Genomic DNA, 23,920 nt, shown 5'->3' with positions numbered 1-23,920 from the left:
GGCGGGAACTCGTGGCTAGCCATGAATTAGTGGGGTATTCTGGGCCAGAAGCAGAGCTATAAGTGCTTGGAGACTCAGGATTCAAAAGCAATCAAGAGTCACTAGGGCGCACTCCGTTTGATGGACGGAATGCGCAACTGCGTGGCAGTTACCGGGGCTACGATGCCGCAGGTAGGGCATCTGACTTTCCAGATATACGCTCCCGTATTGGGATCCGTCCCCACAAAGTTGTTAATATGGACTTTGGCCTGCATTGAAGCAGTGCGAAGACACTGCCGGCAGATCATGCATCCGCAACGCCGGAACGGTTTCACATTGCTCTGCACGGTCAAACGACCACAACAGGGAGCCGTTATAAAGGACTCCGCTGGCTGAAGCGGCTTTGCTGGAGATAAAATTTCAGCTGAGAGCAAACCGCAAATCGGCAAGGCGCATTAGCTTGCTAATACGATAGGGAAAAGGGCCGGGATGGAAAGATACCTTAAGAACATAGAACCAAGCTCTCGTGCACGGGAGCACGCTACGGTGCGCACTCTCTTAGTTCTCAAGGAACGCCCCAAATTATTTAACACTTCCTGGTGCCGTTCCACACATAGGCGCATACAGCCTACGGCTGCTTCATACAGAGCTCCTCGCCCCTTCACTTTAGTATCTACATGGCTTTGCAACGCCTAGGGTCCTCATTCTCTGCACATCAGTGGGCTTGCTGGTCGGTTCTTGCTAGGTAACGTGCCTCCTTTTAGACTGCTTGTCCAATTGTCTTGCATTTGCGTGCTAGCACTCCTTGAGAGGGGACGGACACGGGTCCCTTCGATTTGGGGTGCTTCTGGAAAGATGTCTTCACTGTCTGATTCGGGAATCTCTACGGGAGCAGTCCTCCTGAACGCATGTCCAGCGTCTTCCACTGAGGGCCCCACGGTCAATTCTGCTTGAGGACGTTCCTCCTGAGTTTGCCTAGGGCAGCTGTCGAGAAGCGGGCGTGAAAAGAGAGAGGACTGTCTGCTAGTCGCCTGTTGTTGCAGAGGGTTCTCGGACTCTCTCTCCCCGCAAGAGTTTGAAGGAACAACCACGGTTGATTTATGAGAAATTTCTGACGGCTCCTTGGAGAGAGAGGCAGGAAGAGCTGTTGTCTGCTCCGTTCGGAGGTTCTCAGCCTTTTTTTTGGCTTTGCGCATTGGCTCCTCATTAAACAAGTTGGAAGGGACAGCTCTGCTTTGTTCTCCCGACGATGCAGCTGCTGCTGATTTTCTTGCTACGGTCCTCTCAGCTGCTGCCTCATCAAAGAGCTGAGCTGGTTTTGCCACGGAAAGTCGCCTCCTATTGCCTTCCGCTTTTTCCCGAGCACGCACCAACGCCTCCTCATCAAAAAAGTATGCAGGGACCAGCACAGTCTGCCGCGCGCTAGATGCATCATCTTCTGGCTTATCAATGTTCTCCCGATACTTTACAAAGACATGAGGCAATCCAGCCAAAGAGACTCCCCTTTCCATATCAAGCACATATGAAGGAAACAACTCCGTCGTGTGGGCTTTGCCAGGGGGCTCGGGACTGCAGGCGGCACAAAGCAGAGGAAACAGCAGTGTAGAACAGGCAATTAATAGAGAAGAGACTTCGTGCCCTTTTCGTACTGCCACTTTTAGATTCTCGGCGTTTAGTCAAACGACATGGACAAAGAATAGCGGCTGAAGCGGGCACATGTCCTTTAGGCACCTGGTTGCGAATCTCAGGGATCGCCTTGGGAGCCTGTAATCTCTACTGTTAGGGCAACACAAGCATTCTTCTTGTGCGGTTCTGTATCGATAGTTTCATTGCAGCTGAAAATGTGCATCTGAGGGTTTCTTTAGTTTGCATAGGAACCCCTGCCAGCCGGTTCTCATAATGGACATGAGGAAGACAAGTGCATGCAGAATTTTGCCTAGCTGAATGGTGAGGGACTCACGGTATCGACTCGGATGTCTCCAGCTCGTGCACCTTGTCAACTAGGGCCGCAATGCGCATCTCAAGGCCCTTCCGCTGTGAGCGCAAGCACCATCCGCACAATCCCTGGCGCTAAACACTCACAATCCCATCAACAGGACCAGTAAAGGGTACAGAAGTTTCTATTGCCAGCACCTTCGGGGTAAGGAACGACAAGACATACGGAATGTGCTTACGCGCCCATAATAAAAGATCCGCGCACGCTGTGCTTTGCGATTGCCATCTGCTACCTGAAGTGGCAGAACAGACCATCAGTAGAGCCTCCTTTCACTTCTCGATATCATGCAGCCGCTTCCCAACTGGCCCTTTGTGCGGCGAAGCAAAGCCTCAGCTCCCTTCCTTTCGGAACAAGTCTCGCCTTCGGCAAGCGCATACATAATGCCCTTTCGTATATCGTATATCTGTATGCACTTGCCTCTTTCATTGCTAACTCGTACTTGGCCTGGAGTTGGTCCATCCGTAGCGCGGTCCTCTGTACCACAAGTCTAACCTGCAGCAAACTCACAGAGCAGTAGGCGTCATGCGTAGGCTTACAGGATGTAAGCTGCATGAGCATGCTGAATGCGCTATCTGGGGGCAGATTGCCTTCTCACTTTCTCGATAAGGGCACGTCGCTTCTCAAGGGCCTCCTGAGCTTCTGCCTCCAGATGGCCACAGCGGGACTTGGCTCTCTCCAGTTGGACCTGCAGTGTTTTCTTCTCCTGACTTAGAGCGTCGCACTTGACACAGTCCTTCGAAGAAAGAATGTTACTGGCGAGCAGAGGCTGCGACCGCTGTTCTGGCTCTTCGTTTAAAGAGGCAGTGTGGCTAAGCCGCTTCCTCAGCCACCGAAGGGAACGTTCACGAGAGGGAGGCCTTGATAGCCGCTTGCTCTCTTCCTCTGCTGCTGCTGCTGCTGCCGCCTGTACTTCCGTCTCGTGTTTCGGCTCTGGCTCTGCGGGAAATGACTCGCTCCTTGGCGCGGGAGCTTCTGTCTCTACCTCCGCTTGCTCTTCCTCTCTACCTGAAACTCTGCTAACTTCGCTTTTCTTCTCATCCTGTTGTCCTCCGTCCTTCGGTGGTAGGGCCCGTGCACGCAGGGGAGGCCCCTCGTCCGCCTCTGGGGCCTCTTCTTTGGCCATCTCCGTGGGTGCTTCTTCCTGCGACAGTTGCATGAACGGAGTAGGGTCCGCAAACGACTGGGTAAATCTTTTCGATTTGGCTCGAGGCATTGACGTTGACTTCGAAGGGGCCACGGTCCGCGTGGCTTGACGAGAGGGCCCAGTAGATCGGGCTGCAATGCCTGACGCCTGTCTTGCCTCCTCCTTGCTTACCTCTCTCTCCGGTACGATCGAGTCGAATAAGGACTCAGAGAATTCGGTTGTTTTGGAGGATTTAAGAGCCTTCCGGACCTTACTAGGAAGCCGACAGAGCTGTTCCTCGGCATCTGCTGCCTTCCTTTGGGCTTCCTCCATCTTCGACTGGAGAACTTGCCTTTCCCTTTTCAGCTCGGCTAATTCCTTCCTTAGGCACTCAATATCATCTCCAGGAGCATCGGCCGTGCCGCTGTCTTTGCGAAGACCCTGTGGCGCAAAGCAGCCGCATGTCTCTGTGTTTGCCGCATACGAAGCCCCCCGTTTGCCAAAGCCTCCCGTTTACACTGCACGGCAAGATAAGGCTAAAACTATGGGCAAGCTGGAGGCAAACAGACACTCGACAGGCCCTTTACTACTCACCTCGGCAGAGAGCCCTCCCTTCGAAGGGGATGTTTCCTGAGGGAAGATGGCCGCAAGCGAAACCTAAGAAACGGCTATACGACCCTCAGCAAAGCTCTCTGGGAACATTTAGGATTACCAAGAAAGGCATACCTTCTTCTCAGGAGGTTTCGCCGCCGACTTCTTGCCCAAGCAGCTAAGACGAAGGCACAACAGAAAACAAAGGGGGCAGCATGATAAGGCGCTACAACCACTACGCCGTAGTAGAGGCAGAGGCCGCAGGAAGTCAGGCGCCGCAAGGGCGGACGCAGTTATAAGTAACAGGAAAGGAAAAAACTGAGCTGGTGACGTGGTGGCAAGCGAAAACGGCTCAGGCGGAGGTAGAAGGCACGCGAACAAGAGGTAGAGAGGGGCAGAGTCGAACCCAGGAGGGAGCCGAGAGCCGGCACATTCGGGTGTGCGGGAAAGAGGGAAGCCTGAAAGGCCTCTTGACGCGCTAAAAACTCCCAAAACTCCAAGAAAACAAGTGAGAGGGGCTGTGGGCGATGCAGAGTGCCAGCGTGGCCCTTGTGCGTGCATATCTTACGACATCTTTAGGAGGGCTTGTGGATTTAGAGGAGATAAAAGGAGACGAGACGAAGCCACTCCCCATTCCCTCAGTTACAGGTTGAAGGGGCAGCTCAGCTGCCATGGGGAGCTGCCAGTGCAGCGTCGAGTCTTTGCTTCTTCTGCTTTTCTGGGAGAGGATTCCTTGCTGGGCTCGCGTTGGCAAATGCAGCGGCAGCTTCAGGCCGGAGGCACGAGGCGTACCATGGATGGGGAAGTCTCGGAGTCTAGACTTGAGGAGAGGGCACTCAAGAGCTCAAAAGTCTCAATGGTCGGTTCGCCGAGCGTGGTCCCCGGTAAAGGCAGCGAGCCTACGGGGGTGATGGAGTGGTGGGATTCAGGGCTTCCTCTCTCTCTATGAATCTATGAATAAGCATAAAAGAGCTAAAAGAGGAGAGATGAAGAAGGCGGGCTTGGATGAGGGCCCTAGAGTAGGATCTGATAGGGTTGGTGCTTAGGCTACCGAGATGACGTGCGGCTGGAGGCGGAAACAGGATGTGAAACCCCCTTGATAGTGGTAAGTGCAAAATGGTTTTGCCCCACTTTTGGCTCCTTCTAGCCTGAAAACACGGTCTGTGGGCTTGAACCCTCCAACAGTATTTCGGGATGACGCAGATTGCTACCAAGTGCTGCAAGGCTCGGGCGTCATTGGAGGCGTGTCGGCACCGCTAATTAAAGAAGGGGTGAGCTGCCTGGCTCTAGGTCTTTTTGGGTAAGGAATAATACGCAACTATACTTTGGTATCATTTCAACTAGCTGCTAAGCCCTAGAATACCGAGTGAGCAACAAGTAGAGAACCAAGGGCTACAGGCTGCCGGCTCTGCTTCGGTTGGCATTACCCCTGGCCCGCGTCTCTCTCCCAAGGCTACATACTGAGTGTCTACAGAGACAGCACAGTATAGAATATCCAAATGGCTTATAGAAGCCAGGCCGTCAGTAATACCAACCCCACTAGCAGAGTACATGCAGCGCTAGTTTGAGTGAGGTGACGTGCTTCTTAGTTTAGATGCTTGTTCCTGGCGGAAAGACCTTTTGCATGTTGGCCACTGGATACTAAGCTATTCATAAGTCCGGACCCCAGTAGAACCTGTCGGTAGCAGCAAAGGTTCATTCGGCCGAGCAATGGCAGCGTAAGCAAAGGGCAGCGTGTATTTACAGCGCAGCACTTAGCCAAAGAGGAGCTAAGGCATCTGGGTTACGAGTGCAGTGCTCATTAATCTGAATTCGCTGCCTTTCCACTGCTGAAAGGGTAATAGGGGGTTAAAGCTACGCAGGCCCTGAGGAGACTACAGACGAGGAACCGCCATATCACCAGTACATTACACGCGTGCAGGCAAGCGCATACACCTTGCTCACAACTTTTTATGGACGAGGGAAAAGTGTAGCTGCTTTGGCTGCAATCAGAATGTACCAACTGGCTCAGTAAGTGCCGTCAACTACCTTGCATGCCTCTACTGCGGTGGAGCTAATAACGAGGTTCCTCGCCTCACCCACGAGACGGCAAGACTCTTTACAAGCCGAGTAAACATGCGTAGCTTATGCTTCCATGCACGTTCGATCTAAGCTTTTATGTGCCAAACACGTATGATTCTCTTTCTTTAATCCTTGACCTCTACAGTCCCTTTGATACTCACCGGAGTACGACTTGTTGCAGACCTCGCACCGAAAAACTCCTGAGAAGCCAGTATTATGCCGTAGTAAACATAGCCACGCTAAATGTAGGCCACCATAGAGACGTCGCCGCAGATCAGTACAAGGGAGGGACTATGCATAAAATAAGCGTTCCTCTCAGGGAGTATCCGCGAAATTTTCCCTGGCCCCCAAGCCCTACCAAAGCATAATGAAAATTATCATTGCCAGTAACAACGAGTTCCTTCGTTAACTTGGCCTCGTCCTACAGGGTTCCGGCATGTGGGAGAGGGGCAGACTGGATGCGCGTTGCTGCCGCCCCTAAACGGCTCGAGCACCCACACCCAGGTGCACTCAGCCAAAATATCGCACAGGCACCCTCGTTCATCGTTGTAGTATGTACTTAGCATCGCTGGCACCAAGCAAAATAAGAGAAACGCCAGACCATGAAACGACCCATTCTCTAGTTAATACAGCTCAGGTAGGAGTTGTCAACGTATGACGGCCCGTCAGATGAAACGCTATGAGAGAGGTCCACGCACAGCGAAATATACAAGGAATTCCAAAAGCGAGCAATTCCCGCGATTGGAGTAAATATCACTGGGTTTCTGTGCGTTCTTTCGTCTATCATATATATTGCTGCCTGGACCCCCCGTGCCAACAAGGAAACACACAAGGGTAAAGGCGCCGCCTGCTTTATCTGCGAATCCTCATATTGGCCAAGGGCCCTTGCTAGGTCCTTATCCTTAAACTTTAACGGCACGAAAACAAAACCGTGATGGATAAGAAGCCCACTGAAAGCCACCCGCCGGGTGCTGACACGCAACGCCCCCTTGCTCACTGTAATCCACGCTTGCAAGAAGCTACAGAAAAAGCAGGATTAAGAAACCCCCAAGAGCCTCTCGTGTACATGCGCCCCGTCTACAACAAGCCCCTTGCCCCGATCCACTGCAGACTTAGTATGCGGGCATCACGAGGCCCCCCATATGCAGTCCCGACAGGGCCCTTTTGAACTTCGTGGGGGCCCTATGAGATTTGCGGGAAAGCTGTTAGAGAACTGTACTTTTAAGAGGACGGCCACATCGGGCCTCATTGCGAGAGGGTAGCAGCCCGCATCTTTCTAGGAGACTCCTTGATGCTCAACTGCTGCTGTAGCGTCGCCTCGTGAACATGGCGCGTAAAAACCCGTGCCCGAATGTCTACACTCACAGGAACGGTGACAGCGAATTGTTGAGTATAAACGCTTGGCTGCCCTCTCCTGCAGCAGTGGCGAGGGCGTGAGAGCCGCGCAGGCTTCAGAGGGCCTGCAGTGCTGCACCGGAAGCAGCACCTCGTGATCTGAGGAGACCCCGTTTAGAGAGCTGCCCGCTACAGGGCTCCGAAAAGATCTTTTCACGAACCCAAGACCCTAACATACAGGGTCACCGGCAGTGCCAGGGCACTCCAATCGACTAGTATAACGTAGGGCTCCAGTGGGTAGGCCAAAGGCGGTGTTGCCATACTGTCTCATACCCTGAATTTGAGGAAGTACAGAGACAGGAACCATCGCTGTTGTTGCTGCAGCACAGGAAAAACAGCGACGAAAGCGACGGCAGCTGTGGCTGCCCCAACATGGGCGTTTCGGTAGCAACCCCTTTGTTACCGCGGTTGGTGGAGCAGCAGCAGATGATGTTGCTGCTGCTTCTGCTGCAAAGACCAATTGTCTTTAGGCTGCTGCAGAATACAGAGAGTCTGCAGGCGAGAAGGGGGCTCAAGCACGCCGGCCAGAACCCCTTTAAATTATACACTATTGGTACGCCGTACCGCTAAAGGCAAGGGGTTCGGAGAGCGCATGGGACCCCACTGCGGCTAGATGCCGCCACTCATCCTCCATGAGTGTGCCTCTAGCAGTAGGAACAACGACTTGCCCGGACAGCGTGCTGCCTCCAGTGGTGCTTGCATTGTGGCAGAGCACCATGACTCCCTGAACGGTCCGCTGCACGGCGGTACGCTCAATTGCTTGGGGCATTGGATCCACAGCTACGCCCGAACGACCAGCAGCGGCCGCTGCCTGCCTGGAATGAGCTTTGCTGTAGGCGGGATTTTGGCCATGAGGAGGAACGCGATCTGGGGAGTTGTTGCTTGGGGAAGCCCCTGTTTCACCTTTTTCCGATTTGCCAAAGAGGGCTGCTTCTCGCTGCTCATTAGTCAGGGCAGGAGCTCCGCCCTGAGAGGGGCGGCGATGCCGATCATGAAGCATGCTTTCGGAAGATCCAATCTGAGCCTCCAGATCCAAGAGCTGGTGAATGAAGCCGATGTTAGGCCTCGCAATGGGTCTGTAACGACGAATGGTGAGATAAGATGACCGGAAAGAGTGACCCTCATACATAATCAAATAGGCCTGAAGGCAACCAAGAGAAGGAAAACGTCAGCGGGAAGCTCTCGCTGGGCAGGCCTTCCGAAAGTTAAAGAGAAGGACTTCACAAGAATAATCTCGGCACGATGGGGGCGAGGAAAAGGGCGGGGGAAGAAGGGGGATAGAAGGCCCCAAAATCGAGCACCGTGAGTGAGCGAGTGCAAGAAAGGAAGAAAACGCAGCTTCTTTCGGCTCGTGCTTACCATGCAAACCGCGACGGAACGGGATATCCCTTTTTCGCAGTGGATAAAGACGTTGGTGCCTCTACGCACAAGCACGAAAGGGCAGAAGAGAAGCAGGGGGGCTATGGCCGTAAAACCGGGAGTCTCAGACCCAGCAGCAAAGCAACCATCGTTTAGGGGTGACAGCGGCATAAGAAAGAAGGCATCAAAGGCCCCAACAATCAGTGCCATGAGCCTGTAGCCATGTTCTCGGAATGACGACCTGCTGCCACACACACCTCATGAGGGCTTCCCTGACGGAACCAAGGGATAAATTATCAAAACGAAGAAGCTGCAGCAAAGGAACAAGAAAAGCGAAAATCCACAAACCGCTTAGGGACGGTCGATTTAGATCCAAGAGTCCGCGCGGGCAGATGCCTCCCGCATGCAGACGCGCAGACACGGAAATCCCCAACATCTATGAACACAGATAGACGTATAGATACGCTCAGGAGAGGCACAGGTTCCCGCACCGCCATAGCAACGCCAGCCCGCTTAAGAAGATGCAAGAGAAGCGAGTACCCCGAATAGTGGGAAAAATGGGTGCTACACCACGGGCCATTGTTTCTCGCGAGCATGTTCAAAAAAGCGAAGAGCCCAGCGTTCTCTCAGTAAGCCCTTCGACCCCCAGGAGGAAATGCCTCCTCCCTCAGCCCCCTCCACAGGCCCACCTCATACAAGCCTCGTCAGTGTGAGCTTTCTAATGCCCCTTTTCTCCCTGGTGTGCCCTCTACGGGTGAAGCAGGATAACCTCTTTCCGAACACCGCTACACCCCTCGGGCGGAAACACGCTTGCGCGGTGACGAACCTGAGATGGATCGTCCAAAAGAGGATGCACATAATGTAAGATTCCCAGCTTTTTGTAGAGCTCCCTCTGCCTGCAAGGCCACGAGCCAAAGGGCCAAGCTGCAGTAAGGACGATGCCGATGCTGAGGGATTGCAGAAGAGTCTCGTCCAGGGCATGCGCCAAGGTGCCAACAAATAGCCGCCCCGGTGTTTTCGTAACAACCAGTCCGGGGCCAAGTGTGCTGCTGTTAACATCCAGTGGAAGTGTGGATAGGAAGGCGTAGATCTCTGCAGTCGCCGAAGCCACTGCAGGACTGTTGCCAGCCACAAAGGGGCATACAGGGACGCCCAATGGCCATACTACGCCGCCATGCCCTCCCGATGCGCCTCCTACTGAGGCTACAGTCCTAGGACAAGACACAGAGGGAGCAGAAACACCCAGAAAAGCGGCAGAAGTGGCACCGTTTGCCTGTGTCTTCTGCAACTCGGAGCGGCGAGCGCGGCGGGCCGCAGCTAGAGGAAACAGCCACATCTAGCTGTTGCCGCTAAGTCTTAAGCTGCTGCTGCTCCTGCTCCTTCCACTTCTGGTGCGAGTTTCGCAGCAGGGACATATCATGCTGCAGCTGCAGCTAGTCCTCCCGCACATGCAAATGCTCCTGTGGCTGCAGCTCTTTCTGGAGCTATAGGCGTGCGACTGAGCTAAAATCAAATCTATGAGACTCCGCCTTGCGCGATGTGCTTTAAAAGAAGCCGAAAGCAACGCGGGGGCGCAGAGCGGTTCGCGACGAGGGGCCACACTAGATGGGGGCACTAGACACTTGAACTGCCCGTATCTCCCGAGCCAACGCATAAGTAGAGCTTTTACAAAGTATCAAATCCTTTAAAGTGCCGTAATATACAGGCACATAGCAGCGATGGCGAAGAAAGGGCTCACCAACTCTCAAAAGGACGGCCTGCCCACTGGTGCTAGTCTCCTTGACGCGCCACGCACAGTTTTTCACAACAGGTCCTCTGCTGATTTTTCTTCCGTGTTTACGACACACATGACACACCCTACTCGCAGAATCCTCGCAGAAAAAGTGTTTGAGCGGGCCCACTCCAATCCCATGAAGCAGGAACCCTGATGCCACCACTCCCCTAGGCGAAGTTCCTGGAGTCTACCGGACCACTGGGTATTACTCGTCGGGGCCCGGTCGCTTGTTGCAGAGGAAACTGAGCGGGGGCGCGGAGGAGGGAACTGGAGTCCATGTGGGGTTTTAAATGACAAAGAGCCAAATCTCGAATCAGTTTTCGCCTATTTTGGCATGCATTAGACCCTACACGGACGAGGGGGGCCGTCGAGTTTTCTCATCGGGGCTCTGGGAAAGACGGGCAGCCGGGGCAATACCCGCTTTAGGGTCATTTACCGATGAGGGAAGCTTTCAAGGCTGAGTATCTAGGTCTACTACTCTACGAGCCTAGTGAAGAAGAGTGTCAGGGAGAAATGGTCACGAAATTTAGTCTGGCTGCGGAGTACTTTTATACCCGTACTACGAGCAAGCCGACAGAGTAGCAGTAAATCCAAAAACAGGAACTGGCGATCCATGCTGATCAGTGCCATTTAGGGCTAAAAATGCGTCTTAGTTGCATTTACGTTGTAAGCGGACAGGCAGACAAGGAATGTAACTCGACACCGCAGAGCAGCGGGCCCCATCACGCAAACTTTCATCCCAAGGCCACCACCACTTATTATTCTTCCTAAAGGCCTTGAATAGTGTCTGAATCCTGAAGGTCATTGGCAGCAACAGATGTTAGGACTGCTAATCATGCCGGTGCAAAAAGTATTCTCCCAAGGGGTCTCAGACTGCTCTCAAGGTGTCCCGAGCTCTGAGGGCCTCGAAGGCACAGCGCCAAAATCTAGACCACATCCCTCATAACTGCGACATAAAAACAAGGAAACAATCCGCCCGAACAAATTACGCATCTACACGTCCAAAAATCAAAGGAGACACATTTTACTGGATGAGGAGGCATTTCAGTCCCTCACTGGTTTCTCAAGAACTCTGTGGCCCAATTCACTGCGTCTTTTCTTCCTTTGAAAATCTGTTCCTCTGAGAACAAGCCAACGAATAGTGAGGGCTTTGAAGTCTTGCTTTGCCCTAGGTTTCTGAGGGGGTGAGCAATTCCAAAAAAGCATGGGCTAATGGATGCAGGAGCCAGAGATAATCCCTCATAGACTTTAATGCTGGAGTATTAAGAAGTTCAGAGCTCACCTGACGCAGCAAGGCTGCTGCCATCACCCCGTGGAGAAGCAAATGCGGAGGGATCCTTACTTCTCTCACCCCGTTCAGGGAGGCATAGCTCATCTACTGGACCCTTGCCGCATGCATTGCCGTTACGATTGAAGCTGGGGGAGCTCGGAGACCTATCATGGGGAAAGGTCGCTAAAGAGTCAGCCCAATGCTGCTCAGGGGGTTCCTCATACTTGTCGGCGGCTCTCGAAAGGGACTGAGGCGAAACAGAGGGCCTAGCGAACGTCTCAGGCCTATCACGGGAACGCCTTTCATAGTCTGCTGGGGGCCCCCCAATTGGCCTCCGACCTGTTGAAGGCCCAACGAACGTCCCTCCCTGGGGCCCTGCAGATCGTGGAGAGGGCCTTGGGCTGTACGGGTCAGAGAGGGAAGGGTTTAGGGGGCCCCCTTCATTCTCGGGAGCGTCGAATAACTGTACTCCACGAGGCTCGCCCTTGTACAAAGCATCCACGCTCGCTCCAATCGCTGGTACTGCGGGGGAATACGGAACGTAAGGGGTCCCCTGTGCAACAACGTTTGCCCGTTGAATAGACGCGTACGCGGCAACGCTGTGCTGCAACGGCAGTAGCAAGCGCCTTAGCCGAGAAACATGATCCCTCGAGGCCTCCACGTTGGCTCGCGCCTCGGTAAGCGCCTAAGAACAAACCACGAGGCCAGCAAGCAAATTTTTCAGCCGTATCTATGTACCCAACTTTGTAGGGGAGTATTCTCGCTGCCCGCGATATATGCCATCTAGCTTCCGTCTTACAGGGGAAGTGCCTAGGTTTACATATTACTCACAGCCTGTAGATGAGCCTCTCTCTTCTTGTGTGCCTTGAACTGCCGCAATTCATCCCGCTCCTTCGGTGAAAGCTTCATCATCCTGCGAGTTGCAGAGCCAGAAGCCACAGCGGAATTATTCCATGGACACAGCTACATCGCCTAGGCATGCAGGCACGGTGTTTGGAGGCCCTGTGTGCTCAGAAAGGATTTCGAGTGGCTGCTTCAGGATTGACACGACGTAAAGGTCAAGGGTGCCCTGTCAGTGTACTGCGGATGGATATTTTTAGGGAGGGCACTAATGAGGGGAGGAGGCAGGGAAGGCGGAAGCTCTCACATTGCCTGTTTTGTGAGCTTATTCAGTGCCTCCCGAAACTGCAGGAGCTTCTCATTGATAGAACGCGCCTTAAAGACCTGCAAGTTTCATAGATAACAAGAAAAGAAACTAACGCCAGAGACATCACAGCAAACCCCCGGAAGCCCCTTCAGGGCCTTGTTAGGCTAATGCCAGCGCTGCACGTCATTGTAAAGGTGTTTACACAAGGGAAGGGAAGGCGGGGGAGGACAGAGACTATCAAGCTGCACCATGCCGTTGCGAGGCACTGCACAGCTTTCAGACCTGATTCCGCCCTCTGCCACACGTCCCTCGCAAGTCTGATAAGCTACAGTATTGCGCCTTGCCGAGGAAAGATATACTGCGTGAAATCGGCCATACCCCTCGCGAGAGCTCTGACGGCAGGACTGAGGCGCAGTCTTCTATCCGTTCTCCGAATTCTCGCTCTACTTCCTCCAACGCCAGCAAAAACCGGGCCCTCTCTGCTTCTGTTATTTCTTCGCTTCCCAGCAAGCGGGGAAAGGCCCCCTTGGGGGTGGTCCTCAAAGAAGCACTGCTCTTTGGCTTTGCGAGACTCTTCGCGCCGGAGCTCAACGCCGCCCCAGGCATCCACCGAACACTCGTGACACGGAGTCCATGGGCTGCAGCTCGGCTGCCAGGAGTCTCTTCACTGCGGGCCCGTCGAGTTGCGGGGGAGGGACGTCGAGGCTTTGTCTCCCCTTGGGAGGCCCCTCCTTTCTGGCGTCCACACACTGGCCTCTCCCGAACTGACAGCTTCTCCCGCAAGCTTGCGTTCAACTTCTCTAGCTCGTGTTGGTTTCTCGTGAGGGCCTCCGTGAGGGCCTTCACGACGGGGGCATCGGGGGCAGAGGCCCTTCCAGTGGACGTCCGGGGGGTCTTCTTAGCCGAATCGTCTGCGCCGCGCTTGGGGGAAAAGCCGCTAGCAGCCGTCCGAGAAGCAGCAGTGAGAGACGTCCGCTGCAACGGGCGTGGGTGGAGCCGATGCTGCCGCTGAGCTGCATAGGCAGTAGCCGGTCGAGCTTTCAAACTCGATGGCAAAGGGGTAGTGGATCGGGAGGCTGTTCCTGGTGTGGCGAATCTGGAAATATCGCCTGTAGGGGCCGCTGCTCGGAGGCCTCGTGGCGTATGCGGATCGCAAAGGTTCCGTCGGATGTACTCGGCTACGACGGAAGTGGCCCGAACCGGCGAGCGGGGCTTCTGAAGGGTACCAGGGGCCCCAGGGGGCCCTCGACGTGTCGTCAGCTTGGGATCGACTGCCTGATGGAGGACAGTTGGGGAGGGCGGAAGGGGCAGAGGGACCGAGACACCCACTCCTGCAGGCGCATAGGGGGTATACGGAATGCCCTGAGGCAGGCAGACGAGTGGGTTCGCATCGAAGGCCATTGCGGGGGCATGGGGGCTTCTGGATGCAGAGAAATTGGGAAGGAACTGATGCGCGTGTTCAAGGGCCTGGTTCTATGGGCGCGTCCACGGGCCTGGATAGAAACTTATACGGATACGAAGCCGACAGAGGAGGTCTCAAGACGAGACAGTAGGAAGACTGCAAAAACAGTCAGGTTTAAACGTCTATATCAATTGCGTTTAGAAGATTTCCCTCGCTGTTTTGGCCGAGCAGGGGCCGCCGACTGCGAACAAGGGCCTCGCGCCCCCGGGCTTCTTAGCAACCGGGGTACATAATGCAGCAGCGAGAGGGCAAAAGATCGCCTATCGGGAGACAAAAGCCATTCAAAATAAAGTTGCATTGAAATAAACCAACCCCAAGCAGTAGAACTGCACCGGCGGACGCGAAGGGGCCCCTCAGAGGACCTCATGGCCTTAGGGCTCCGGTCGGCGGTCCGGGATGCAGGAGATATTGGCATTCTCTGCCACAACCCGTACACTTTCCATGCATTCGGAAACGAAAAAGCCACAAGGTAAAAGCACGTGTAGCGATCAGAGAGACTAAGCAAGCACGTGCTTTTATGGGTAGTGGTGCCTGAGATGGTGGTGTATGTATAGCACCGGATATCCAAACAGAATATTCTAGACCCCTAGGCGTGGGATGGTGCAGATTACACCCCTCTACTTCCACAATTTAGAGGCTGCTTTGGTGAGCATAGCAGTGCAGTTGCGCCTCGCCGTGCCCGAGGTGCTTGCCAGGGCTCTGCATAATTACGCCATATGCGACATCCCCAGGCGAAGCATCGTTTCGAGGCGCAGCGCGGGTCCAGTGGTGCTGCTTCGCAGCTACTGCCTTGGGGGATGATTCACTTTTACTGCCTCGGGGATGATTCACTTTTACTGCCTCGGGGATGATTCGCTGTTACTCCCCCAGGGCTGCTCCTCTAGTCTCTAAAGCCCCTAAGAATAGACCTAGCACCCCAGAGCGGCCCGCCTCTACTATGGACTCCTCTACTCTCGACCACCCAACCCCGGAGACGCCCGTATGTACCTAAAACTAGGGAAACCTGAAGGCTCTTAACAAAGCAAAGAACTGTAGAGACGTTCATGAGTTTCTTTCCGCCAGGTAGACGGCTGGAGACCCGTTGTTGCCCCATCCAACCCACGAACGGCGAAGAAGGGGCTCCCTACAGCGGGTGATGTTTTGGTGAAGTTGCTGCCCAGGTAGAGCCATGGACATGCAGGCGCTTATTTCTTCGCGGCCTCCGCCGCTGCCTTCTCTGCGAGCCTCTTCGCCTGCTTGCCGACCTGCAAAAAAGGCCAAGATAACCGAGAGTGCCCTATGACCCCTTGGCTCCAAAAAGCCTTCAAAACCATGCATCACGAAAACACTAAAGTGCACATCTCGTGACCCTTCACATCTATCCGCCTAGTGAGTACAGCCCTACAGTCTTGGCGTTTCTGAGTTGCCTCCTCAGCGTGGCATACGCAAGGAACTTCTTCTCCTCCTCGGTGATCACACGGGCCTGCACACACATGCCTATCATATTCAGCTCTCAAATTGCAGCTCGAGCACACCTTTGGCCACACAATCCCAGTATTGTCGATGAGGTGTTACTTGATTGGAGGGCAGGAGTGCGGGCCAGGGCTATACACGGGCTCGTCAGCATTGCAGATTTCAACTGACACCATCGCCTCAAAAGGCTGCAGTTTTGGTTTGAGATCATCATGCGCCCTCTTTCACCCTTTCCCGCCCTCCGTTCCTGCCCCCCTTCCTGCTCCACAACTGCCTCTACACTTCAAAACTGCGGTGTATTGACAGTTCCCCTAGGGCACAGAAAAGGCGGATTCTAGGGACAAAACACCTCTGGATGCACACAACTCGGACCGTGTTTTTATACACATCATTTCACGAAGGAAAACCTACGCGGATCTTCCTGTGAGGCTGCTCGATGGGAAGAGCAGTGGCCATTGCCGTCTGTTTGACGTTCTGGATCTGCGACTTCGGGGTGTCGGCAGGTACGCCGGCGCAACCCTTCTTGGCCTTCGATCCACGCTGTACAAGACAGCAGAGGAAAAGCACGAGCACGGACGTAACTTGCAGCCAGCGCGTTGAGAATGAGACCCTCAGCGGCAGCTGGTCTTGGAGTCGCAGCGCAGGCTACAGCCGCCGATGCCGTTCAAGCACCTCACGACATAAGGCGTAGAGCGAGGGAGAGTGAAAAACGACTGTAAAGAAGGGGTGCCCGGGTAGTATCGAGGGCAAAGGCTGCTCGGATTTAGACAACACATCTACTTTGAGACGCCAACAGCTAATTTCTGAACCTAGAAGCCGAGAGGAAGGCGAAAGCCAAGAAAGGGGGTTTGGATATCGGGTGGGTTTCTTTTGTACCTGGAAGAGGACAAGCTTGCTCAAGTAGAGTTTCAGTCTGTTGATATTTGCAATCACGGACTCCTGGGATTTATTGCGTCTGCGATGATCCACGGCGATGCCCATAGACAAAGCGACACGCCGAGAGATGTTGACGGCCTGAGATTCGAGGCAGAAGCGCAGGAAAAGCGGTGCGATATGCTGGAGAGCTTTTTGAGGCTTCGAAGCGCGCACAAACCGCAGAGCACCGGCGAAGACGAGCTGCAGCATGCCTTGCCAGACACCGACACAGCGCGCCAAACAGGCGAGAGACACCACTGGCGGGAGGAGCTTGCCTGCAGCTCTTCGAGGGTGAAGCCTCTGCCCTCTCGAACCTTCATGTTGTACTTCTGTGTCGGGCAGTGCACCACGGGCCGCAGCAGACCGACAGGCCTGCAGCAAAGCGGCTCGCAGAGTTTCGCCACACACCAACTCTTGTGCGAAGGAGCTCGAGGAGGACCTAAGACTGTGAGGGATGCAACTAGACGATCGCAGTAAGATTCCCTTCACTCCAAAATGACAGCCAGGACGAGACGCTCCGAGGCAGCTGCCAGCGGCCTTGCAGCCACTCTCATGAACTCACCGGATGCCATTCTTGGCGGCCTTTTGCTGTCTCGCCAGACGCCTCTTCTGCTTTCTCGCAGGCTGGTTAAACCAGGTGCGAACGTACCGCTGCCACTCCTTGCGGAGATGGGTGTTTGGCAGTTGCGCCGAGCGACTCACCATTTTCTCTGCCTGAGGAGCGCGCAAAAAAGAGAGAAAGGCATATTACGGACTGCGGATGCACGACTGCGAATCGCATGCAAGTCTGCAGCAGCGTGGAGTGCGAGATAGTGACACCCGGTAACATCATCACGGGTGCACAGTTGCGACCCCGAAAGCGCACAGAGAGAGCCACTGGTAGCAAAAATGAAAAAAAACTGTCAAGCAACGCGGGAAGGAAGATCTAGCCGTTGTACAGAAGGACGGCAGATCCCGCGAGGAAAAGTTCGGAGAGAGAGGAAGAGGAACAGGGAGCAAGACGAATAACCAGGCGGAGGCGACTACTAGCCAAGCACAGCACTCATATTAGTTGAAGCGCGCCTCATTCCCTCAACCGCTGCAGAGGCTGCCGTCTAGAGCCACACACAGAGGGGCCCAATGTATCGCGCATGCCATGCATGACCACGCCACATGGGAGGGAGGATGGGAGCACGCCAGCCATACACAGAGTGAATGAAGCAACCACCGCGCAGAGGACCTGTGGATTCCGATACGAAGGACTACAGCTTAATTGCAGCGGCTTTAAAGTGTTGAACCGCTTTCAGGAGCACATAAACGTCTTCAGACGAAAATCGGCCATGCGGCCCCGTGGCGAAGGGGTCCACAGCCCACCCCACACCACGAAAAAACGAGGAGAGGCAAGCAGAAGCAGAGACACAGAGCGCAGCGAGCCTAGGAACCTTGCGTGGTGAGAACAGAAAACGGATGTCAATTGCTGGTGTCGCTCTTGCTGCTTCTTCTGCGGCCCCTCAAAACAACCACGAGACTATTGCAGCGGCAGCAGCAGCAGCAGCAGTAGCAGCAACCATTTACCTCGAAGGTGTAGTGGCAAACCGAAAGAAAACGGCCACAGAAATTCGGCGAAACCCAAAGGAAAGCGAGTGGCCTTCTCCTTGCCTCTCTAGGCATGCAGCGGCAGCCTTTGTTGCGGCTGCCGCTGCTGCACTGGGAGTTCCCCACAAGGGCATGGCGGCACTGCGAGCAGCCACTGCAGCAGCCCTGCAGCAGCAGCAGCAGCTGCTGCCGAGGCAGACCTTGGGATTTCCAAAGGCGTCAAATACCACTAAATCTTCTCTCTTTGTCCTTTGCGTCCTTGCTCCTCCTGCCTTTCCACAATAACAGGTGATTCTCGCTGCGACAGCAGCGTGTTACTGCTGCCGTGGAACCGGCGGCTGCCGCAGCGGCGCCCCGCACTGTCTCATTCTTCGCGTTTTTTGCATGTTAGGCCCATTCATTTCGTAGCGGCATGTTGATGCAGCTTTCATTTGCTCCATGTAGCTCCGGTTTGGCACCATTCGCTCGGGGGACGAGGGGAGGGCGGGGGCGGCGCCAGTAGAGGGGCTGCTGGTGCTGCTTCACGGCATACGCAGAACATGCATCGCAGCTGTCCATTGATTGCAGAGGCGCCTAACCTTCTGCAGTCTTGCGTACCGGGAGGCTGCCGAGCAAACGTGTGCTTGAAAGGTCCCGCTAATAGGCGCCGAGGGGGCTCTCGAGGTCTCCGCCGATGGCGTGCCTCTGCTCTCGCAGGTGTAATAGGTACAGCCCCCGTCTGCCGAGTGGCGACTTTCAGCCCCTGCTGGCAGTACGCGTCCTTTGAGCGTGCGTTGTTGTCTCAGCGAAAATGGCGGACGCCCGGAGGACCAAGAGGGTGCAGACTTTTGGCCGTAAGAAGACGGCAGTCGCCGTTGCCCTCTGCACGGAAGGCAGGGGTATCATCAAAGTCAATGGCGCTCCCTTGAATCTCCTCAAGCCTGAGGCGTTGAGGGTCAAGGCTTGCGAGTCTATCCTCGTTCTCGGTACGCCTGCACACGCATGCAGCCACAAGCACACTGAAATACGCGTTGGGGTCTGCAAGGGCGAACCCCTCGGGAAGGAGGCATAATCGCTTCCACAGCGGCACTAACGCGCTTCCAGGCCGAGGCAGGCAGGATGTGTGTATGAATGTGGTGACGTCTTCTTCTCCAGCGCCTGGGGATTGGCTACGACGTTGCTTTTTGACGTTTGATGTTTTGCGATTTTCTCGCGCAGGCAAGGAAAGATTCCAGGGCATTGACATCCGCGTGCGAGTTCGCGGGGGTGGTTTTGTCTCGCAAGTGTATGCCATCAGGCAGGCTATCGCGAAGGGCGTTGTCGCATACAACCAAAAGTGTGAGCTGGCGAGGCAATTGGTCCCTCTGTCGGGGTCTTTGAGGCCAAATCCTGACACACGCGGCTGCAGCTGCCGCCTCGCAGGGCGAAGATCTGTCAGAGGGCGCTGTGGGGTGTGTATAGAGTTTAGAGCCACAGCGGGAGCAAGTGGGATACGGGGTTTGTTCGCAGATGTCGATGAGGCTACCAAGAAAGAGATCCGCGACAGCTTGGTCGCTTGTGACAGATCCCTTGTTGTTGCGGATCCCCGCCGCTGCGAGCCAAAGAAGTTTGGTGGACCTGGTGCGCGTGCAAGATACCAGAAATCCTACCGTTAAGCAGCACACTGGTGGCACCAAGCTACCCATACGTGGTCTTAGCGGCTGTCGCTTGTGCTCTGAGCGCAAGAGGGGCAGCCGCAGGCCGCCGTTTCAAGAGACTCGCGCCTCACGGGGGCGCAGGGTGAACATTCTTCGCATGGAGCTATTTTCCTCTCTGAAAACGCCCCCTGTACCCCCTTTTTCCCTTCCTGACGGGCATACATATGGTAGTTGGGTGTGCTTAGGTGACCCCGCAGCCAACGCTGCTGGTTAGCTAGTTGAGAGCGAGCTGTTCGTGTGCTTATAGCCGTTGGCTGGGAAGACCCCCTTCAGGGTCGGTGGGTGTGTTCGTGGGGTTAGCCGCTACGCAATACTGCCTAGCTACTGAAAGCTGCAGCTGCCAGCTTGCCCGCCGCGTCTTGCGCGCCAATGCGACTGGGAGAGGAGGCAGAGAAAGCAAACATGCCCGAAAAAGGGAGGTTGGTCCTACAGGGCATGCTGCGTATGTACGTAAAGTGAAAGGCGGAGAGCCTAGAAGAGGAGGCATGTGGGATGGCTGTGTAACGAGCTGCTCGACTGGGTGGGTACCCACCCGCACGGTGCGGGGCGCTGTCTCTCCAAACCCCATGGGCCATGTAAGAGCCTCTGCCAGCCTCAGACCGCAGCCTTGTACGGAATAGAGAGTGGTGCAGGCTGCGCTTTGGCAGCCGGCTGGGTGGCTAGCTGGCGAGCCATTCGTGTATTAGTAATTTCGTGTTCGCTAGCTCGTAGGCCGGGAGTCCCTAGTGTTGGGTCTGCGGGTGTGCTGGTGGGGTTTGCTGTTTCGTTCTGCTCTGAGGGCCGCCCCCCCTCTGACAGGAGAGAGCAGCCGCATGCGTGCAGCGCACCGGAGATGCAGTCGGCAGCTGAAGATCCGAACTTTGTAGCCGGTGATTCGTCCAGTTCTTAGCGGTCTGCGCAGGGGGGACAGAGGGCAGCAGGACGCGGCGGCGGGGGTGTTGCGCATGCAAGGGGGGGTCCAAGAAGGCAACACAAGGGAGTGGATAGGCGCAGTCGCAAAGACTGAAAGGGGGGAGAAGCCACAAAACATACCTGAAACCAAAGGCCTGAATGAACTGTATCGCCTCGCCCTCATCTCTGAAGGTCCTAAGAAGTTCCCAACCCGCTTTGTTGTCGGCCCTCGCATTGCTGCCGCTTGTTGCTGATGCTGCACCCGGAGTATAGAGCACACAGCACCACGCAAATGCGCAAGCGCCACTGCGCGAAAATCCGGGAGGGGGCCTGCGAGGCATCCACTGGTCTCAGAGTTGATCTAGCTACATCAAGGACCTAATTGATGTTTGGAGGTGTGTTTATTGCTGAGAAGAGTGCGGCGTACTTGGACGTGTCAGCCTGCAGTGTGCAGCCATGGCCTCAATGGCCTCCTTTGAGGCTTCAAAGGCAGCCCACGGATCTTCCAAGGAAAGCGGCAGAGGCACTGGCATCCCAGGGGCCCCTGGTGCGTCTTTCGTCGAAGGATCCTCTTGGGTGACTCCCGACGGGCATGCTACTACCTCGATGTTTGCATTATCTGCAAGCTCTGCTGGAGGGACTGCAGCCTTGCTAGACACTGCGGTCTGCCTAGGAACCATCGCATCTGGGCGCTCAGCAGCCAGAGAGGCGGGGGGGGGAAGATTCTTTGATGTCTTCATCTGATGCTCCTGTACTTCCTGCTCCGCCTCCCCCTCGCTGCTGCTGCTGAGGCTGCTACTGCTGCTGAGGCTGCTACTGCTGCTGTCTTCAATTCGTAGCTTGTGGGGCCTCCCCTCACTGCTGCATGCAAAGCCCTCCTCCCAGTGCGGCTCAAAAGCCGCCAGGAGTCCAGCTCGCTCTTGCCCTTGCCGCTGCTGCTGAGGCTGCTGCAATTGCTGCAATTGCTGAAGCAGCCGGCGGAGGTTCCGCGCAGCATCCACTGCAACGCGCCGCTCCTTTCTGCTTTGTACGCCCAACACCCGCAACGAAGGGCAGGGGCCCCCTACGGTAGGGGGCCCCTGCCCGCCTCCGCATTTGCGGACACCGGAGACAGCGGAAGCTTCAGAGGCCCCCCTCTCTGCTAACGCCATCGGCTTTGAAACAACCTCTCCGGATACTACTACGCCTTTCGCAGATACGTCTGCTGCTGCCTTTGCTGCTGCCGAGAACTGCAGCAAATTCGCGCCAACAAGAGCAGCAGCCTCCCTCAGCGGTGCCGGCAGAAGGTCAGACAGCTTTGGATTGCTGCTGTGGGAGCTGTAGAGCTGCGCATAAACCTCAGACTTGCACGGCGGGAAGGCCGGGAGGCATACTGGTGGGCGATTTGGAGTCTCCAGTGCGCTCAGCAGCAACACCCCGCATATGCCCACGAATACACACCGAGACTTTGGTTGCTGTTGCTGTTGTGGTTGTTGCTGCTGTTGCTGTTGTTGCTGCTGCTGCTTTTGCTGTTGTTGTTGCTGTGGTTGTTGTTGCTGTTGTGGCTGCTGCTTTTGCTGTTGTGGTTGTTGTTGTGGTGGTTGTTGTGGTGGTTGTTGCTGCTGCTTTTGCTGCTGTTGCTGTTGTTGTTGCTTTTGCTGCTGCTTTTGCTGCAGAAGCAATGGACTAGCATGACGACCTATGGGCCCACGAGCCACCGAGCCGAGGCCTCCGCGGGGGGCCCCCTGTGGCGGCAGTTCTACGGGAACGGGTCGAAAAACCTCATCCCAGGTGACTCTGGTGCCACCGCTGGCGCGAAGTGTAGCGGCAAACCGCAGCAGCAGAAGTCGATGCACAGGAGCTCCTGTGAACGCATGCTGGGTAGAAGTGCCTTTATCAGGCAGGCTGGAGCTCGAGGGGCATCCCCCAGGGGTCGCTTGCAGCCGCTGAATCGACTGCTCATGCTGCTGCAAAGATTTTGTAACGTTCCCAGGAGGTCGCCGGCGCTTTCCCAGAGGCAACTCCCCTTTCAAGAGGCAGCGCTTTATAACTGCAGACTTTGGGGAAGGCCCTTCGCCCCTGGCTAATTCTTCCTTCAAATTGGGGGAGGGGAGCCTGTTGCTGGTGCTGCCATAGGCATTTGCCGCTGTTGTTGCCGTTGCAACTGCTGAGCCCGTAGCTGCTGCAACCGTTGCAGCGGCTACGGTTCCTGCTGGATCTACTCCCAGGTGTGCAGCAACGAACTCAACGTCCGTGAAGATCTCGGGCAGAGCGGCAGCAATAAATGACAAGGGTGTAAAGAGGAGGGGCCTCCCGGAGAGGGTGCCTAAGGGTTCACCAGAGGGGTGCATTTTTGCAAACAGTGCATGTGCATTGCTGCCCGCGTCGCCCTCAAAGACGGATCCCACGAACTCGACAGGCGGTAGGGGGGGGGGGCCTCCAGGGTAGGGGCCCCCTGGGAGTGGCTCGGTAGGAGAACTGGGAAGAAAAGGAGAGCCGTCGAGATTGGGGGGAGGAGTAAGGGGATCGCGTCTCGGCGAGGGCTTTAAGCAAGACCGCGGAATATCCGAAATGAGTCTCGGGATAGAAGCGTTGCTTGCAGCGGGGGTGCCAGAACGGCAACCCACCTTTAAAGGCTCCTCGATCATCTGGAGGGCCCTTTTTGTGGAACCAGCAGATGATCGAGACCCCTGAACGCTGCTTCTGACGAGGAGGGGGAACAGAGTCCAGGGGGCCCCCTGGGGCCCTGCCTAGGGGTACCCCCTGAAAAAGCGTGGGAGCATCCTGGGTGGCCTAGGAGGGGAGGAGAAAAGCGCCAGGAAAGCAACTGACTGCGGGGATGGAGGCCTCCAGAGCTCCCCTTTGCAGATGCGGTGGGTGCAGGTGACGACGCTGCTGCACCAGAAGGGCCCTTCGCCGTGGGGCCCCCAAAAGAGCTACCACCAAGATTGCTTGCCCCTCCTGATCATGTCCAACAGATCCCCATCTCTTTTTTCCTTTGATGGAACACAGTCACTGCGACGCTGACTTTTGAGCGTAGAATCCTGAGACCTGCTGTACCGAAGGGCCGGTATATGTAAACCCTGCCGCAACTCGACACCCTCCCGACAGCCAAGTGCGCCACCCCACGCACGCCCTAATCTGCGTTCCTTCACGCGTTGTGGCTGCTCTACTTGCTCTTTGAAGTAAGCATTGGCGCGACAGTTTCTTCGCCAGCGATTTTCAGCGCTCAAGGGCCTGCACCCCCGTGCGACGTCCTCTCGCGCCATTGGAAT

General features: G+C 55.5%; 7 protein-coding genes across 7 annotated transcripts; 2 read left to right on the top strand and 5 right to left on the bottom strand.

Moving 5' to 3' along the window:
- Window positions 1–680: 680 nt before the first annotated feature.
- Window positions 681–5,242, bottom strand: LOC34623520 (triadin). The gene is made up of 7 exons (XM_026334830.1): window positions 5,093–5,242; window positions 4,482–4,640; window positions 2,571–3,539; window positions 2,304–2,462; window positions 2,154–2,207; window positions 1,940–2,013; window positions 681–1,482 (listed from the first exon to the last, which is right to left on the bottom strand). The coding sequence occupies exons 1-7, from the start codon at window positions 5,240–5,242 to the stop codon at window positions 681–683; spliced, it is 2,367 nt and encodes a 788-aa protein (XP_026190615.1).
- Window positions 5,243–7,314: 2,072 nt separating this feature from the next.
- Window positions 7,315–9,840, bottom strand: LOC34623518. The gene is made up of 6 exons (XM_026334829.1): window positions 9,331–9,840; window positions 9,078–9,179; window positions 8,762–8,940; window positions 8,505–8,565; window positions 7,710–8,286; window positions 7,315–7,592 (listed from the first exon to the last, which is right to left on the bottom strand). Exons 1-6 carry the CDS (start codon window positions 9,838–9,840, stop codon window positions 7,315–7,317), a joined length of 1,707 nt encoding a protein of 568 aa, XP_026190614.1.
- A 1,709-nt stretch (window positions 9,841–11,549) lies between these two features.
- Window positions 11,550–14,096, bottom strand: LOC113146694. The gene is made up of 4 exons (XM_026334828.1): window positions 13,074–14,096; window positions 12,962–13,020; window positions 12,380–12,461; window positions 11,550–12,233 (listed from the first exon to the last, which is right to left on the bottom strand). The coding sequence occupies exons 1-4, from the start codon at window positions 14,094–14,096 to the stop codon at window positions 11,550–11,552; spliced, it is 1,848 nt and encodes a 615-aa protein (XP_026190613.1).
- A 1,245-nt stretch (window positions 14,097–15,341) lies between these two features.
- On the bottom strand, window positions 15,342–17,229 carry LOC34623517 (60S ribosomal protein L13). Its single transcript, XM_026334827.1, has 6 exons — window positions 17,087–17,229; window positions 16,800–16,896; window positions 16,486–16,623; window positions 16,021–16,149; window positions 15,542–15,619; window positions 15,342–15,401 (listed from the first exon to the last, which is right to left on the bottom strand). Exons 1-6 carry the CDS (start codon window positions 17,227–17,229, stop codon window positions 15,342–15,344), a joined length of 645 nt encoding a protein of 214 aa, XP_026190612.1.
- Window positions 17,230–17,718: 489 nt separating this feature from the next.
- Window positions 17,719–18,865, top strand: LOC113146693. Its single transcript, XM_026334825.1, has 3 exons — window positions 17,719–17,794; window positions 17,873–18,266; window positions 18,796–18,865. Exons 1-3 carry the CDS (start codon window positions 17,719–17,721, stop codon window positions 18,863–18,865), a joined length of 540 nt encoding a protein of 179 aa, XP_026190610.1.
- A 24-nt stretch (window positions 18,866–18,889) lies between these two features.
- Window positions 18,890–19,733, top strand: LOC34623516 (40S ribosomal protein S16). The gene is made up of 3 exons (XM_022736635.2): window positions 18,890–19,064; window positions 19,297–19,416; window positions 19,588–19,733. The coding sequence occupies exons 1-3, from the start codon at window positions 18,890–18,892 to the stop codon at window positions 19,731–19,733; spliced, it is 441 nt and encodes a 146-aa protein (XP_022587857.1).
- Window positions 19,734–20,369: 636 nt separating this feature from the next.
- On the bottom strand, window positions 20,370–23,914 carry LOC113146692 (histone-lysine N-methyltransferase 2D-like). Its single transcript, XM_026334824.1, is given in 7 exon segments — window positions 20,370–20,546; window positions 20,720–20,972; window positions 21,036–21,666; window positions 21,913–22,651; window positions 22,835–23,188; window positions 23,317–23,395; window positions 23,586–23,914. Coding segments are annotated over 7 exon segments (2,562 nt in total).
- Window positions 23,915–23,920: the final 6 nt, after the last annotated feature.

Source organism: Cyclospora cayetanensis, unplaced genomic scaffold (genome assembly GCF_002999335.1).
Source record: "Cyclospora cayetanensis isolate NF1_C8 unplaced genomic scaffold, CcayRef3 CcayRef3_contig_50, whole genome shotgun sequence".
Lineage (NCBI taxonomy): Eukaryota > Apicomplexa > Conoidasida > Eucoccidiorida > Eimeriidae > Cyclospora > Cyclospora cayetanensis.
This window is presented reverse-complemented; position numbering and strand designations above follow the sequence as displayed.

Excerpts from the sequence above, each read along its gene's own strand:
- LOC34623520 (XM_026334830.1), bottom strand. The coding sequence starts at position 5,242 with ATGTACTCTGCTAGTGGGGTTGGTATTACTGACGGCCTGGCTTCTATA. Across the intron at positions 4,641-5,092 it reads TGCCAACCGAAGCAGAGCCG|ATTCATAGAGAGAGAGGAAG; the intron begins GCAGCCTGTAGC and ends GCTTATTCATAG. Across the intron at positions 2,463-2,570 it reads GACGTGCCCTTATCGAGAAA|ACTTGTGGTACAGAGGACCG; the intron begins GTGAGAAGGCAA and ends GCTGCAGGTTAG.
- LOC34623518 (XM_026334829.1), bottom strand. The coding sequence starts at position 9,840 with ATGTGGCTGTTTCCTCTAGCTGCGGCCCGCCGCGCTCGCCGCTCCGAG. Across the intron at positions 8,287-8,504 it reads GTTCCGTCGCGGTTTGCATG|GCCTATTTGATTATGTATGA; the intron begins GTAAGCACGAGC and ends GGTTGCCTTCAG. Across the intron at positions 7,593-7,709 it reads CGAACCCCTTGCCTTTAGCG|CAGAAGCAGCAGCAACATCA; the intron begins GTACGGCGTACC and ends TGGTCTTTGCAG.
- LOC113146694 (XM_026334828.1), bottom strand. The coding sequence starts at position 14,096 with ATGGCCTTCGATGCGAACCCACTCGTCTGCCTGCCTCAGGGCATTCCG. Across the intron at positions 12,462-12,961 it reads TCAGGTCTGAAAGCTGTGCA|GATGATGAAGCTTTCACCGA; the intron begins GTGCCTCGCAAC and ends TGCAACTCGCAG. Across the intron at positions 12,234-12,379 it reads GAGAGGCTCATCTACAGGCT|GCGCTTACCGAGGCGCGAGC; the intron begins GTGAGTAATATG and ends GTTTGTTCTTAG.
- LOC34623517 (XM_026334827.1), bottom strand. The coding sequence starts at position 17,229 with ATGGTGAGTCGCTCGGCGCAACTGCCAAACACCCATCTCCGCAAGGAG. Across the intron at positions 16,624-16,799 it reads TCACCCTCGAAGAGCTGCAG|GCCGTCAACATCTCTCGGCG; the intron begins GCAAGCTCCTCC and ends CTCGAATCTCAG. Across the intron at positions 16,150-16,485 it reads GCAAGCTTGTCCTCTTCCAG|CGTGGATCGAAGGCCAAGAA; the intron begins GTACAAAAGAAA and ends TGTCTTGTACAG.
- LOC113146693 (XM_026334825.1), top strand. The coding sequence starts at position 17,719 with ATGAAGCAACCACCGCGCAGAGGACCTGTGGATTCCGATACGAAGGAC. Across the intron at positions 17,795-17,872 it reads AATTGCAGCGGCTTTAAAGT|CCCACCCCACACCACGAAAA; the intron begins GTTGAACCGCTT and ends AGGGGTCCACAG. Across the intron at positions 18,267-18,795 it reads GCAGCCACTGCAGCAGCCCT|GTGTAATAGGTACAGCCCCC; the intron begins GCAGCAGCAGCA and ends CTGCTCTCGCAG.
- LOC34623516 (XM_022736635.2), top strand. The coding sequence starts at position 18,890 with ATGGCGGACGCCCGGAGGACCAAGAGGGTGCAGACTTTTGGCCGTAAG. Across the intron at positions 19,065-19,296 it reads CGAGTCTATCCTCGTTCTCG|GCAAGGAAAGATTCCAGGGC; the intron begins GTACGCCTGCAC and ends TTTCTCGCGCAG. Across the intron at positions 19,417-19,587 it reads TGTCGCATACAACCAAAAGT|ATGTCGATGAGGCTACCAAG; the intron begins GTGAGCTGGCGA and ends GTTTGTTCGCAG.